The sequence below is a fragment of the Scyliorhinus canicula genome, chromosome 1 (assembly GCF_902713615.1).
Source record: "Scyliorhinus canicula chromosome 1, sScyCan1.1, whole genome shotgun sequence".
NCBI classification, from domain to species: domain Eukaryota; kingdom Metazoa; phylum Chordata; class Chondrichthyes; order Carcharhiniformes; family Scyliorhinidae; genus Scyliorhinus; species Scyliorhinus canicula.
This window is the reverse complement of record NC_052146.1, coordinates 78479930-78494745: the sequence shown is the minus strand read 5'-3', so window position 1 is coordinate 78494745 and position 14816 is coordinate 78479930. Positions and strand designations below refer to the sequence as shown.

The window sequence follows — 14816 nt, the reverse complement described above, 5'->3', positions numbered from 1 at the left end:
CCCAGCGCCTCTCCCTCCACCCCCCTATGGTGACCCACCCCGGTGGAGGGTCCCCCACCCCCCCCCACCGATCACTTTGTCTGTGAGCAAAGATGGCTACTCACCTCCTCGGTTCCCCACAATGCCCTTCCGCCAGGTTCATGTTATCCCATAATTGAAGGGAGTTCCTGATTTTGGGTAAACTGGGCTGAGCCTGTGGAAGTCGGCCTGTATCTCACAAGAACAGAGATGTTAATTTTTGACAATTGAAACCCATGATAAAGTTTCTCCAAACCTGCCAGTGGATCAGAGACCTGCCTGAGGATCCCAGTAATGCCACACAACCCCACATTCTTGGAGTTTAAACATTTTTAGAGACAAACAAATAGATTTCCTTGCTATATAAAGCTGTTTATATGGATACATTTGCATCAAGATAATATTGTGATGTCAGTTTAAGTATCACAAAGTGAGGCAGATTGAAAGTCCACTTAAACATTAAAAAGTTATGTTTATTGTTGTATTTAGCAGAGTGGGTTACATTTTAAAAACAATGAATGGTGTTTCTAATGTGTGACACTTCGAAGCTCTGTAAAATTGAGAGTAAATTTCACTCACTGTCAACACACCAATAGCTTCATGATTTGAAGAATTCTATACAACATCTTTTCCAATTATATTCATGACATCATCAGCTGATTAATCTTTGATAAATCAGACTTCACACATTTAACAAGCTCTTTCCAAGCAAATAACATGCATTTTCAAAAATACGCACAGGCCTCCTCCATTCTTCCCAGATCCTTGCAAGCTTTTCTCACTTATAGTTCTTTGCCTGAATCTTTGGACCAGTTTAGATTTTCACAAAAGCCCCTGTTGTTTATCTGGTCAGACAATTCTTGATGTAAATCAAGCTACCTTTACGAGTGGCTTGTCAAGTCACCTCCCAGACTTGGCTTGGAGCATATTTAAGTGAGATGAACCTCAAATCTTGCCACCGTGAAGAGTACGAGAGTGTTGACATGCGTGCAGGGGAATGTGGAAAAACAATACTTGCGAATCTCCCATGGGATAGCTCATGGATTGTACAGACTTTAAAAAGTTAACCATGCATGAACTGAACATAAGCAGTTTATGCCCCTTAAAACTTGTCAATAAATTAAACATAATCACTTCATCAGCATCTTGCATTTCTATAGCACCTTGAATGTGGATACATATCCCAAGGCACTTCACAGAAGCAAGGAAAGTGGATGCTGAGCCAAAGGAAGACGTACAGTATTAAGAGGATGCGAGTTACTCCATGTCCACAATTGTGCACACAGAAGATGAACATTAAGGTCAATTAGAATGCTCTTTAATTTTTTTGGACCAGGGCTGGGAAATTGGATCTTGTAAACACTGACCATGTACAAGCCAGCAATCTCATCACTGTGAATGTGTTGAGAAAAAAACAAGGTGCACAGTGCAGATCTGAGTGAAGGAAAGCATGAAATAGTGCGTAAAGGCGAAATCAGTTAAATAAAGACTTGCACCTCAGATTGCTCCAAAGCACTTTACAGCCAATGAAGTATTTGTGAAGTGCACTGTTGAAATGTAGGAAACTTGGCAGCCAATTTGAACATAGCAAGATTTCATAAACTGTAATGTGATAAGAATGGTCAGATCATCAGTTTTAGATGTTGGCTGAAGAAGCAAATATTGGCCTGGATACCAAGGACAACCTTACTCTTCAAAATTGTACCACGTGATCTTTTACAGGCCTCCATCTCTCTGGTGAACAGATTATCTTCTCTTCAAAGGACAGGCAGCGCCTTGGTTTAGTCTCATCTGAAAGACGGCATCTCTGTCAATGCAGCGCTTCTGCTGTACAACACAAAGTGCCAGTTTAATTCAGAAGTGAGAGTGCCATTGTGACACCAAGCTCAGTTTTCTTTGTAGTATGAAGTGTAGGAGAATGAGAAAGGGGGGACGGAGGAGGAGATACACTATTCTAGGCTCCTGGGAAAAAAATAAGAGAAAATGGAATGAGTATTAATTTCAAAAAAGAGAGTGGAGGGAGAAGATTCTGAGCTACTATTCACACGAGTACCATCAAAACAATATTGTAATATTGTTAAATGGGACTGAAAGGGGACAGAGGTTATAATAGGGGAAGATGCAGAGAGAGAATGATGGGGATTTGTCGCCTAGCTTACAGCTGAACTTGCCATGAGCTAACAGGGAACAAAAAAATAGCCACCTTCAAGCGATGGAATAAAGTTCCCTAATAATGTCCTGATGTTGTTCTAAGTAATGTAAATCATATAGTCCTAGGTTTGATTCCGGTTGCTGTGCTGAGCTGGCAATTCTCAGTTTGGATGTTTATATTTCACCTCAGTGGCCTCAGGCTGGGACGAATAATGAGGCTGTCAGCAAGCCCCCTGGAGCGAGTATAAACTTCAGCATGATGACTGGATCAGGTTTAAATGCAATGGCCTCCCACGTCCCACAATCTATCAAGGCACGCTGTTCAGGCTCGTCTGCTGAAGAATGACCACTTGGATGAGGTAATGTGGAGCAGGCGGGGAGAAATTCTGTTCATGTGACACCTCTGCAACTCCCTCCCTAGTGCCCCAGCGTGACGCAGAACCTTCAGGAACAAGGTTGAGAATATGCAAAAGAAATAGAAGGGAGAAGGTGAATATCCACAGGTTGTGCCATGTTAGGAACAGAATTTGTGACAATCCAGTCTATTTATCCAAAGTTCAGTCCTCACTGGAGCTGAACTCCTCAAAGTCGGAAAGCCCAACCACTTCGGGAAGCATGTAGGCACGGCGACGTCGGCAAGCACGCTGGGCACGTTTTTGAGGTGTCTGATTTTCCCAGTCCTCAACCAGCTGCCTTGGGAGAGTCAGAACACAGCAGGACATCCCAGAATTGGCACATTCAATATTGGGCGCTTCCTCCCAGCATCCTTCCGCCACGTTGTATATGTGGACATATTCCGTGCGTGTGTAGCGGTCATGTGACCTCCCGCCCAAGATGTAGATTTTATCGTCCAAGACAGCAATTCCTGGCTCCCCATGGCCAAAGGGCATTTCGGACACTGTTGACCACTGGTCCTGCTCGGGGCTGTAACAGGAAACCTTCACAAACACAACAGGAAGAAAAGCATTAAAAGATTGACAAAGGTGGCAATTATAGGTGTGAGGATGCAGGATACATCAGACAGTGTAACACATTACAAGCTAATACTCCTGAAGGCACACATGTAATTTCAAAGTAACCAAGATGCTCAGTTCCTGAGGACTGGTGGCAGTCTGAGCAAACGTGCCAGGCTAGTTGGTGGCCACACCCAGGCCCAATGTGTCAGCAACGGACACAATTTAGCAACAATAACTTGTATTTACAGGGTGCTTTTAATGTAGCAAAATGCCCCACCGATTCACATAAACGGATGTTAGGACAGGCTTTAAGAAGCATCAAAATAGACAGGCTTTATGGAGCATCTTAAAGCAAGAGAGAGGTGTAAAATGACAGAGAGGCTTAGAGAGGGAATTCTAGTGCCCAAGATCTATGCAGATTAAGGCACAACTATCAATGGTGGAGCAATTAAAATTAGGGACGAGCAAATCAGAAGCACCCTCATCACGTAAACGAGGCAGCTTTTGTCATTTGTGACTTCTTCCAGATGCTGAATTGTCAATTTTGAACCTATCCCTGCCAATGATACTTGGATTCATACTGTAAATCTCTGACACTCAAACCTTTCACCTAGGCTGATCAGGTGGTGAGGAGAAAGAACTCCGAAAGGGGAAACTACTCAAAGCTCACCTCCATGACGTCCTGCCTGTATCCATTGGCATTGTTGCTGCCACCAACTAGGTAAAGCTGGCCTCGCACCACAGCCATTCCATGCCAGGCCCGTTCCACAGGGGCACTGGCCTTCATTTCCCATTGGTTTGCCTCTGGATCATAACAGTGGAGCTCCTTCAAGTAATTTCTACCGCTTCTTCCACAGGCTATGTATATCTTCCCTGTATGTGCTGCTCCGGCATGGGCATACACCTGATTGAATAGAAGATGGACACCAGGGTTACTTGCAACATAAAAATAAAATGATCAATAATTTTATTTTGCTGCATTTATGCTGGATCCTTCAACAGCCTCACACAAACCTGTTCACAAATATCATGCTCACAAGAAAAAGCACTGCTCATTACTTTCACGTTCTCCTTGTGTCTGCGTGGGTTTCCTCCCACAGTCCAAAGATGTGCAGGATAGGTGGATTGGCCATGATATATTGCCCTTAGTGTCCAAAAAAGGTTAGTTGGGGTCATGGGGTTAGGATGGAGGCGTGGGCTGAAGTAGTGTGCTCTTTCCAAGAGCCGGTGCAGACTCGATGGGTCGAATAGTTCCTTCTGCACTGTAAATTCTATGATTACTGACTGCTCATTATAGCTTCCCATTCTTATTTATGCTTCCCATCTCAGCATAACTCTCCCGGAGGACTAGCAGCACATTCCCAGATCTCTGACTGAATTCCTGTATAACCAGTTGGCAACTGATTCACTGTCCTCCAAAGCTTTATCATTCATGAAATATTGCAAGGTGATATTCTTTGTAAAGCTAATCTGATCATTCCCAGTAAAGGCATGTCATATTCATAACTTTGTGCAAGGTCTGAGCTGATATTGAAGCTTCTGGAACTGTCTTTTATTTGTTTAAAATGGATACTGATGAATTGTTGAGCTTATTCAACACAGACTATCAAACGTCTAAAAGTTCCAGATTGAATAACCATGCATGAGGCCTTCCCCTGGAATGGATTTCCCAATTTCTGTGAAATTCACACAAATTCAAAGCTTACTCAAGGTCAACGGTGTCCTCGACTCTATGTTTTGCAATTTTACAAAAGAAAGCTGATGAGACCAGTTTATCTACAAATTAAGTATGAAAGACCAAAAGGCAGCATGGTGGCGCAGTTGTTAGCACTGCAGGCCTCACGGCGTCGAGGTCGCTGGTTCGATCTTGGCTCTGGGTCACTGTCCGTGTGGAGTTTGCGCATTCTCCCCGAGTTTGCATGGGTTTCGCTCTCACAACCCACAAAGATGTGCCGTGTAGGTGGACTGAACATGCCAAATTGCCCTATAATTGGAAAAGATGACTTGGGTACTCGAAATTTTTTTTTAAAGTACTGCTGCCTGCAGTGCTGAGGACCCGGGTTCGAATCCCGGCCCTCGGTCACTGTCCGTGTGGAGTTTGCACATTCTCCCCGTGTCTGCGTGTGTCTCACCCCCACAACCCAAAGATGTGCAGGGTAGGTGTATTGACCAGGTTAAGTTGCCCCTTAATTGGAAAAAAAAAAAATAATTGAGTACTCTAAATTTATTTTCTAAAATGTATGAAACACCACCATCTATCTCCTATTTTTGTGTAGTGATGCTTTGGACTTCCAAACCATTCTACTTTGATGGTGGGATCAAAACCGGCTTGAGATAACGTGCTTTATCAAAAGAATGGTTTAGATAATGTAGGAGGGTTGATTACTAAGTTTGCGGATGATAATAAATTGGTGGGGTGGTAAATAGTGAGGATAGCCTTTGATTACAGGAGGATGGGGACGCAGGTTTGATTCCCGGCTTGAGTCACTGTGCGGAGTCTGCACGTTCTCCCCGTGTCTGCGTGGGTTCCCTCCCGAAAGACGTGCTTGTTAGGTGAACTGAATATTCTGAATTCTCCCTCTATGTATCCGAACAGGCGCTGTAGTGTGGCGACTAGGGGATTTTCACAGTAAATTCATTGCAGTGTTAATGTAAGCCTACTTGTAACAATAATAAAGATTATTATATAGACTATTATACAGATGGGCTGGAATCCACATCATAGGATGCGAAAGCGTTGGAAGGAGTGCAGAGAAGATTTACCAGGGCTGGGCTGGAGAGTTTTAATTATAAAGAAAGATTAGATAGACTTGGAGTGTTTTCCTTGGAGCAGAGGAGACTGAGGGGGGGAATGATTGAGATGTATAAAATTATAAGGGGCATAGAAAGAGGAGACAGGAAGAAACTTTTCCCCTTGGTGGAGGGATCAGTGACCAGGAGATGTGAGGAAAAACGTTTTTACCTGGAAGGTGTTAGGAGCTTGGAACTAACTGCCTGAAATGGTGGTGGAGGCAAAGACCCTCATAACATTTAAGAATCATTTAGGTGTACATTTGCCATCGCAGGGCATGCAAGGCTCTGGGCCAAGTGCTGGGAAGTGGGATTTGAATGGTTAGGTGGTTTTTGACCAGTGCAGGCGCAATGGACCGAAGGGCCTTTACTGCGCTGCATGGTAGCACAGCGGTTAGCGCAGTTGCTTCACAATTCCAGGGTCCCAGGTTCGATTCCCGACTTGGCTCACTGTCTGTGCGGAGTCTGCACGTTCTCCCCGTGTTTGCGTGGGTTTCCTCCGGGCGTTCCGGTTTCTTCCCACAGTCGAAAGATGTGCAGGTTAGGTGGATTGGCCATGCTAAATTGCCCTCAGTGTCCAAAAAAGGTTGGTTGGGGTTACTAGGATAGGGTGGATTTAAGTGGGGGGGTACTCTTTCCAAGGGCCGGTGCAGACTCGATGGGCCAAGTGGCCTCTTCTGCACTGTAGATTCTATGATAATTCTATGACTGAGAAGGTCCAGGGAAGACTCCTGAAGAACACCAACAAGAAAACAGCTGCAGAAAAGGCTGCGTCATCTTTACCTTTTAAGGACCATCCAGTAGGAAAACCACAATCTGAAATTAGCTGCAAATCATCAAGCAACCAGAGTACATACCCTGTTCCAGTTTCAAAGTTCAACTGAGAACCAACCTCCAAATATTTGACTGTAAAATACCTTGAAACCTGCTGTGAACCCTTAGCTTTACAAGGCCCTCACTTCAACATTAAATCAAATTCTTTCAAGAAACCACAGGTCTGCCATGTGGGATTCCATTGTAATATCTTCCCAAAAGGGCACAAAGTCCCCGAGCGCGCGCATTTAGCAGCGTGAGGCACGTGGCTATCCAATGCGACTCACTTTGAATAAGGAGCGGCCGAGGCCACACAAAGCCCCATTTTTTGCAATGAAGAGCGCTGTTCGCTTGAACTCCCCATTGTAGCGAGAGATGGGAACATAATTTTTAAGTGCCGCCCGATCTTAGAGGCCAATAAAAAAATCCCTGACCTCCCCCCCCCCCACCCCAGCCCCAGCGCCTTGGTGACACTGTCAGGGTACCCAGGTGGCACCAGCAGTGCCAGGGTAATACCCTGCCCAAAGGGCATGCAGCGGGGGACTTCTGATTCCCTTGGAGACCCCCTGAGTGTTGTTTCATCTGGTCCCCTAGTGGGGACCAGTACCAAACGGCCCTCGCCCGAAGTGACGGGATTGAATCCCAAAGTCTCAGGTATCTCGGGAATCTGCACATTAGAGTAAGGTTTACCGCCTCACTCTAATGTGCAGATTTACAAACAACTGATCCTGCCCATTGTGGGCTGCATTCCCCTTGCAATGTCTAGCGAGATTGGGTTGAATCATGCAAGGTGCTGCGAGCCGGGTAGATCCGGGAGCGGGGTCTCCCGGCTTTCACTGGCCACTCTGCGCCGCAGCGAGCTGCTTTTCCGGGCGCAGCGTGGTTGGAAGATCGCGCCCTGAATTAACAGCATTCTGTAAACATGCGCTTTCTTTTCCATATCCGTTCTTTGTCTCTGAGAATGTGTGTGACTTACTGCGTGGCATATTAATTCAGGGTAAGTGCGTGAGAATAAATAACCTTTATTATTTTTAAACTCATGAAAGTTTGCGACTGAATAATTTAACTGAAAAACACACTCCAATGGTAAAAGACACAGCTCTTTCCATACAAAACATACTGATTACAACAGTAAGAGAGCAAATATATTCTGTTCATGACAACATATCCAAGTCTAGAAACCAAATGAAGGATATAAAATTCATTTTTTTTAATGCTGAAGCAGCTTATGAGTTGTTTAAGTCACATATTGCATCACTAGTTTTTATTTATGAGTAATTATCATGCTTGTAAATGAATCTTTTGGTTTTAGCCTGAACAATATTTCAGCTTTTTTCTAAGGACAATCAAATGGCAACAGCAAAAGGGCCATTAAATGGGCATGAGGTAACCACTTGCACTGTATCTGCTTACATGTTTAGGAGTAATTAGCCAGAATGGGTTTGATCTAAAGAGCCTGTTTAGCATCAAGATAAAATCAGACATCTATCTGATGAGCTGTCTAATCTCAAGTTCTATCCTTCATACTGATTCAAGCAAACAAGTTTTTCTAAATAATTTAAGAGTACCCAATTATTTTTTTTCCAAATAAGGTGCAATTTTGCATGGCCAATTCACCTACCCTGCACATGGGGGTGAGACCCACGCAGACACGGGCAGAATGTGCAAACTGCAAACGGAGAGTGACCCAGGGTCGGGATCGAACCCGGGTCCTCAGAGCCACAAGGCAGCAGTGCTAACCACTGTGCCGCCATACTGCCCTAAGCAAACAAGTTTTTAAATGGAGATTCATGTGGGATGAACTCCGACAAAATCCCCGGAAATACTGTCAAAGCTACAGAATAAAACAATAAAACATTTTGGCTGGAGAATCCATTTTTATGCCGGAATCAGGGGCTGTGCCATTTTTCCAATGCTCCGCCGCTCAAAAACAGCATACCGTTGGGGCAACCTCAGGTCGTCATCTGAGGCCCTCCCCCGATGCTCTGCCCCCGATGGGCCGAGTCCCCAATGGCACACGGCGCGTGTCGTCTAACTTTTTGGGTGGGGGGAGGCATTCCACTAGTAGGGGGCAGAGAACCCACCCATAACAGAGAACCCCCATAACAGAGAACCCCCAATATCAGTTAACCCTCCCTCCCCATCAGTCACCCCTGCCTGGGAGCCAAAGAGTGTCCGGGCAGAAACAGTGAAAAAATATCCTTACACCTGCTGCCTCAGACAGATGTCTAGAACGCAGTAGCTATTGCTTCATAGAAAGCTAAAACCACATCACAAGTTTCTAAACCCCCTTGGAGCCTTTGATCTGCAAGGCTTCTGTTTACTTCAAAAGGAAATACTTTTTAATAGCCTGTAATTGACAGTTTCCAGATAGCCAGATGTCTGGATTGTTTATTTTCATCCCTTCACAACTGAATGCATCTCAGGTAGCCTGCTTTGAACCTAACCGCATTTTTTATAAACATCTAGCTATGATTGACAGGTCATCATCACATCAAAATCAGTTGAGTGCTTTTTGCTGAGAAAAAGCAGAATTGAAAGCATTTAACTCCTAGATGTTTATAAACATTGCGTTCGGGGATGACTGATGTGGGGGGGGGGGGGGGGTAGGCTCTCTGCTATGGAGGGAGATTTTCTGCTATGGGGATTTCCCTGTTATAATGGGTTTATGCTATGGAGGGTTCCCTTTTATGGGGGGGTTCTCTGATATGGGGTGGGTTCCCTGTTATGGGGGGATTCTCTGATGTGGGAGGTATCTGCTGGGGAGAATCTCTGATGGGGTAGCTAGGCAGGAATTGCATTGTGTGGAGGGAGGGGGCCCTCCGATGGACTTTGGGGACACCTACCTTAAATACTTCCCTCCTTGGCCCACAGCAAGGTGCACTGTGACCGGGCCAAGCTGGCAAATACTTGCACCAATCCACGTCCGTGTGAATCCCGGCCCAGAAGCGTGGAGAATCCAGTGCCTATCCCATTTCGGCCTGGGATGTGAACCTTGATGCAGCCACCAGTGAGGGACCGGAACAGGCGCCAATCCTCCCCCACCCCCAACATGGGTTTCTCTGTCGCACCAGGAACTCCGCCAACGGTGATGGGCAGTGGAAAATTCAACCCTTTGGTTTTGTTTTGAAAGTTTGTGAGTTGTGTATAAGTGAGGAATCACACCACAGCTGCTTACTGAGTCTTTATACTTCAGTGCAATCATTTTATTTTGAAATAAATCTACCATTAATTTTAGCCTGACTGCAGTGTGACGTTTACCATATTTCACAAGGGAATGTGGCATCATGGCCTTCAGCACACAACATAATAAGGACTTTGGCATGTAGGATCTACTCATAGGCGACTTGGCCTGCTTCTGGAAACTGGCTCTTGGTCAAAACTAACTGATCAGAAGATAAACCTATTGGAAGTTTAAAGAGCTATGAATACAGTGATGCAAGGAACTAAGCCTAGGTGAGTATATGGGTCTTCAGTTCATCTTCAGATCTTATGATGTTCTGAGAAGTGAAAATATTCCACAGGGAGCACACAACTTATGTTACCCCACTGTGTCAGCTCCACACTAAGAGCTGAAGTGGAAAGTAGAGCTTCTTTGCAGGGGAACAAATCGTAAATTCAAAGAATGCAGTAGTACATCATAGGAGACCATTGGGCCAACAAATCTATGCCAGCTCTTTCGAAGAGCAATCCAGTTAGTCCCACTCCTTCCCCAAATCTCTAGAATTTTAACCTTCAAATACTAATCCAAATTGTTTTTGAAGGCTACAATTTAATATGTCTCCATCTCCCTATCGGGCAGTGCATTCCAAATCCGAATGACTCATGCACAGAAAGGTTTTTTGTCATTTTAACAACATAGAAATTTTCACCTCAGGTTCATAGAATTTACAGTGCAGAAGGAGGCCATTCGGCCCATTGAGTCTGCACCGGCTCTTGGAAAGAGCACTCTACGTCAGCCAACGCCTCCACCCTATCCCCGTAACCCCACCTAACCTTTTTTGGGACACTAAGGGCAATTTATTATGGCCAATCCATCTTATCTGCACATCTTTGGACTGTGGTAGGAAACTGGAGTACGCGGAGCAAACCCACGCATACCCGGGGAGAACATGCAGCTTCCGCACAGACAGTGACCCAAGCCCAATCGAACCTGGAGCTGTGAAGCAACTGTGCTAACCACTGTGCTACTGTGCTGCCCCAAAGGTTCAACCTTCTCCAGGTTCATACCAATCTAACATTAAATCTATAACCTGTCCTGTGATTGATACTTTGTCCGTTGGAAATATTTTCTTTATATTTACTTACTCTAAAATTGACAAGAAGTAAAAAACTTCTTTCAAATCTTAGTTTTATCTGTTCCAACAATCCCAGCTTCCTGTGTCCCTCTATATAACTGTGATCCCTTGACCTGGGAACCATTTCAGTAAATCTCATCAGTACCTTCTCCAAGGCTTTCATGTCCATCCTAAAGCCCAGAATTGGACACAATACTCCAACTGTGGCTTAAAAGTGGTTTTATTTTTGTTTAATATAACACCCTGCCTCTTGTATTCTCTGCTTCTAGTTATAAAGCCCAGCATCTTACATAGTTCATTAACTGATTAGTTAACCTGTCCTGTACTTAAACACCCTGCACCTCCCATAGCCCCTCTCTTCTTGCACCCTCATCAAAACTGTATGTCAAAGGCGCTATATAAATGCAGTTGGTGTACCATTTAGCTTGTATTGTCTTTTATTCTTTTTACCTAAATGTATCAGCACACACTTTTCTGTGAGTGGAGTTTAACATACAGCTCTGGTCGTCATCTTCCATTCACAGTACCCTAAACCTAATAATCTTCTGCTATACACGTAAATCTGGATTGTTCCCGCACATACTCCCCCATCCTGGTTTGCAATTCCACTACTGAGTGCCCAGGAATAGAACAGTCTGCCCTTCTATCCAAAACTGCAGTATTAGTGAAGGAAAGTGACAAGCAAAATAATGCTGATTTCACCTCAGCCTGGATTTGAAGCTTCCAATAGTTGTCAGAGAGAGTTTGCACGTACCTCTTTTTTTAGTGGTGCCACATATTCCCAAGTATTTGACCGGGGGTCATAGCGTTCCACCATGTTTAACTCCTGGTGGTAGTCTCGGCCTCCGATGGCATACAGATGCTCACCCACCACGCATACACAATGGTCAGCATGTGGCTGCTGCAGCGACTGGATTCGTGTCCACCTATTGTGCCGCGGATCATACCTTGAAACAAGAGACGAAGCAACCAATGCAAACTGCTCTGAAATCAAACCACAGTGCCCAACTCCCCACATGGTAGTTAAAACAACAGGAAAGCCACATTATTGCAGCCCACACACCCTGAGATAAATGTCACTTCTTCAAAGTCAATTTTATTAAGATACAAACCAACAACATAAATAGAAAGAGATACTTGCAACAGAACAGATAAAGCACTACTTCAACACAGAAAAACAAATTTGAAACTGGTGACAAGAGTAATGACAGGATAAAAACCAGAAATCTCTGAAATGCTGAACTAAAAGTAGGCTGCTGCGATACTGCAATGCACAATAATGGAACTCAAATCTATTCCTGCTCTTCCTGATCTAATAATCCTGAGCTTTCTACAGACTGTTGGGAAAGACACACAGCAAAGACTGAGGGCTAGATTCTCCGATTTTGTGGCTATATCCTCAAGACCCGTCTCGTCTTATGACCAAAACGGCGGCGGCGCGGCGGCACCGATGCTCCGTCGGGCAGGGGGCTAGCAGTGCACCACGTAAAGGGCTGCTGATATGGACGCAGAATTTTGGGGTTCGTGGCCGCCCATGCGCACAGCAGCGGCATGCAGCGGCCGTGCCGTACAACATAGCACTGGTTGCGCGTGAATCCAGCCTGCCAAATACTGTCCGCTTGTAACCCACCTTGCAACCCCCAGACACCCCCTCACCAGTCCCCCCAGCTGAAGCAACCCCTGCCAGTGGAACGGCTCCCCCCCGACTGTGGCGGTAATGGACACAATCCGCAGCCACCATGCGAGGCCCCCAAAATGTGAGAGGATATGCGACCGACGCCGTCAAGGATTCGGCCCTTTGGGGGCGCAGCTTCAGGGGAGGGCCTCAGGTGACGTCCTGAGGCCGTCCGACAGTATGGGGTATACTCCTCGAGTACGTCGATTTTAGGGGGAGCATCGGAAAAATGGCACCGCCCCGATTCCGGCTTAAAAATGGATTTTCCGAAGGATCAGCAGACGCGATTCCGGCGGTCGGAGAATCCTGCCTTGAATTTTTGCAAACAGCGCAAGATACAATACGAGTCTAGATTGCACGAACCAAACTTTCAGCACCCTGTCAACATCGCGAATGCTACGCCGCCCTGATTTCGGCACAAACATTGATTCTCTGGCCGATCACCGAAAACGATTTCAGCGTCGGCGATCAGAGAATCCCGCCAACAGAACCTGCTTCCTGTTATTCAGGACAGGGAGAGCTGGAGCAGGTTCACTGTATACAGACCCTGCTCCCTGTGATACAGGGCAGGGAGAGCTGGAGCAGGTTCACTGTACACAGACTCTGCTCCCTGTGATACAGGACAGGGAGAGCTGGAGCAGGTTCACTGTACACAGACCCTGCTGCCTGTGGTACAGGACAGGGAGAGCTGGGGCAGGTTCACTGTACAGACCCCGTTCCCTGTGATACAGGACAGGGAGAGCTGGAGCAGGTTCACTGTACACAGACCCTGCCCCCTGTGATACAGGACCGAAAGAGCTGGAGCAGGTTCACCGTACACAGACCCTGCTCCCTGTGATACAGGGCAGGGAGAGCTGGAGCAGGTTCACTGTACACAGACCCTGCTGCCTGTGGTACAGGACAGAAAGAGCTGGAGCAGGTTCACTGTAGACAGACCCTGCTGCCTGTGATACAGGACAGGGAGAGCTGGAGCAGGTTCACTGTACACAGACTCTGCTCCCTGTGATACAGGACAGGGAGAGCTGGAGCAGGTTCACTGTACAGACCCCGCTCCCTGAGATACAGGACAGGGAGAGCTGGAGCAGGTTCACTGTACACAGACCCTGCTCCCTGTGATACAGGACAGAAAGAGCTGGAGCAGGTTCACCGTACACAGACCCTGCTCCCTGTGATACAGGACAGGGAGAGCTGCAGCTAGTTCACTGTATACAGACCCTGCTCCCTGTGATCCAGGGCGGGGAGACCTGGAGCAGGTTCACTGTACACAGACTCTGCTCCCTGTGATACAGGACAGGGAGAGCTGGAGCAGGTTCACTGTACACAGACCCTGCTGCCTGTGGTACAGGACAGGGGGAGCTGGAGCAGGTTCACTGTAGACGGACCCTGCTGCCTGTGATACAGGACAGTGAGAGCTGGAGCAGAGTCACTGTACATAGACTCTGCTCCCTGTGATACAGGACAGGGAGAGCTGGAGCAGGTTCACTGTACAGACCCCGCTCCCTGAGATACCGGACAGGGAGAGCTGGAGCAGGTTCACTGTACACAGAATCTGCTCCCTGTGATACAGGACAGGGAGAGCTGGAGCAGGGTCACTGTACACAGACCCTGCTCCCTGTGATACAGGACAGGGAGAGCTGGAGCAGGTTCACTGTACACAGACCCTGCCCCCTGTGATACAGGACAGAGAGAGCTGGAGCAGGTTCACTGCACACAGACTCTGCTCCCTGTGATACAGGACAGGGAGAGCTGGAGCAGGGTCACTGTACACAGACTCTGCTCCCTGTGATACAGGACAGGGAGAGCTGGGGCAGGTTCACTGTACAGACCCCGTTCCCTGTGATACAGGGCAGAAAGAGCTGGAACAGGTTCACTGTACACAGACTCTGCTCCCTGTGATACAGGACAGGGAGAGCTGGGGCAGGTTCACTGTACAGACCCCGTTCCCTGTGATACAGGACAGGGAAAGCTGGAGCAGGTTCACTGTACACAGACCCTGCCCCCTGTGATTCAGGACAGGGAGAGCTGGAGCAGGTTCACTGTACAGACCCCGTTCCCTGAGATACAGGACAGGGAGAGCTGGAGCAGGTTCACTGTACACAGACTCTGCACCCTGTG

General features: G+C 46.6%; 1 protein-coding gene across 5 annotated transcripts in view; it reads right to left on the bottom strand.

The window, feature by feature from the left end:
- Positions 1-470: 470 nt before the first annotated feature.
- Positions 471-14816, bottom strand: part of klhl22 (kelch-like family member 22) — an 88778-nt gene continuing 74432 nt past the window's right edge. For all 5 annotated transcript variants that reach the window (XM_038793592.1, XM_038793618.1, XM_038793601.1 and 2 more), the window contains 3 exons: positions 11781-11973; positions 3796-4029; positions 471-3107 (listed from right to left, as the gene is read on the bottom strand). In XM_038793592.1, coding sequence (XP_038649520.1) covers positions 2727-3107; positions 3796-4029; positions 11781-11973 — 808 coding nt within the window. In that variant the 3' untranslated portion in view covers positions 471-2726. The remainder of the gene's footprint in view (positions 3108-3795; positions 4030-11780; positions 11974-14816) is intronic.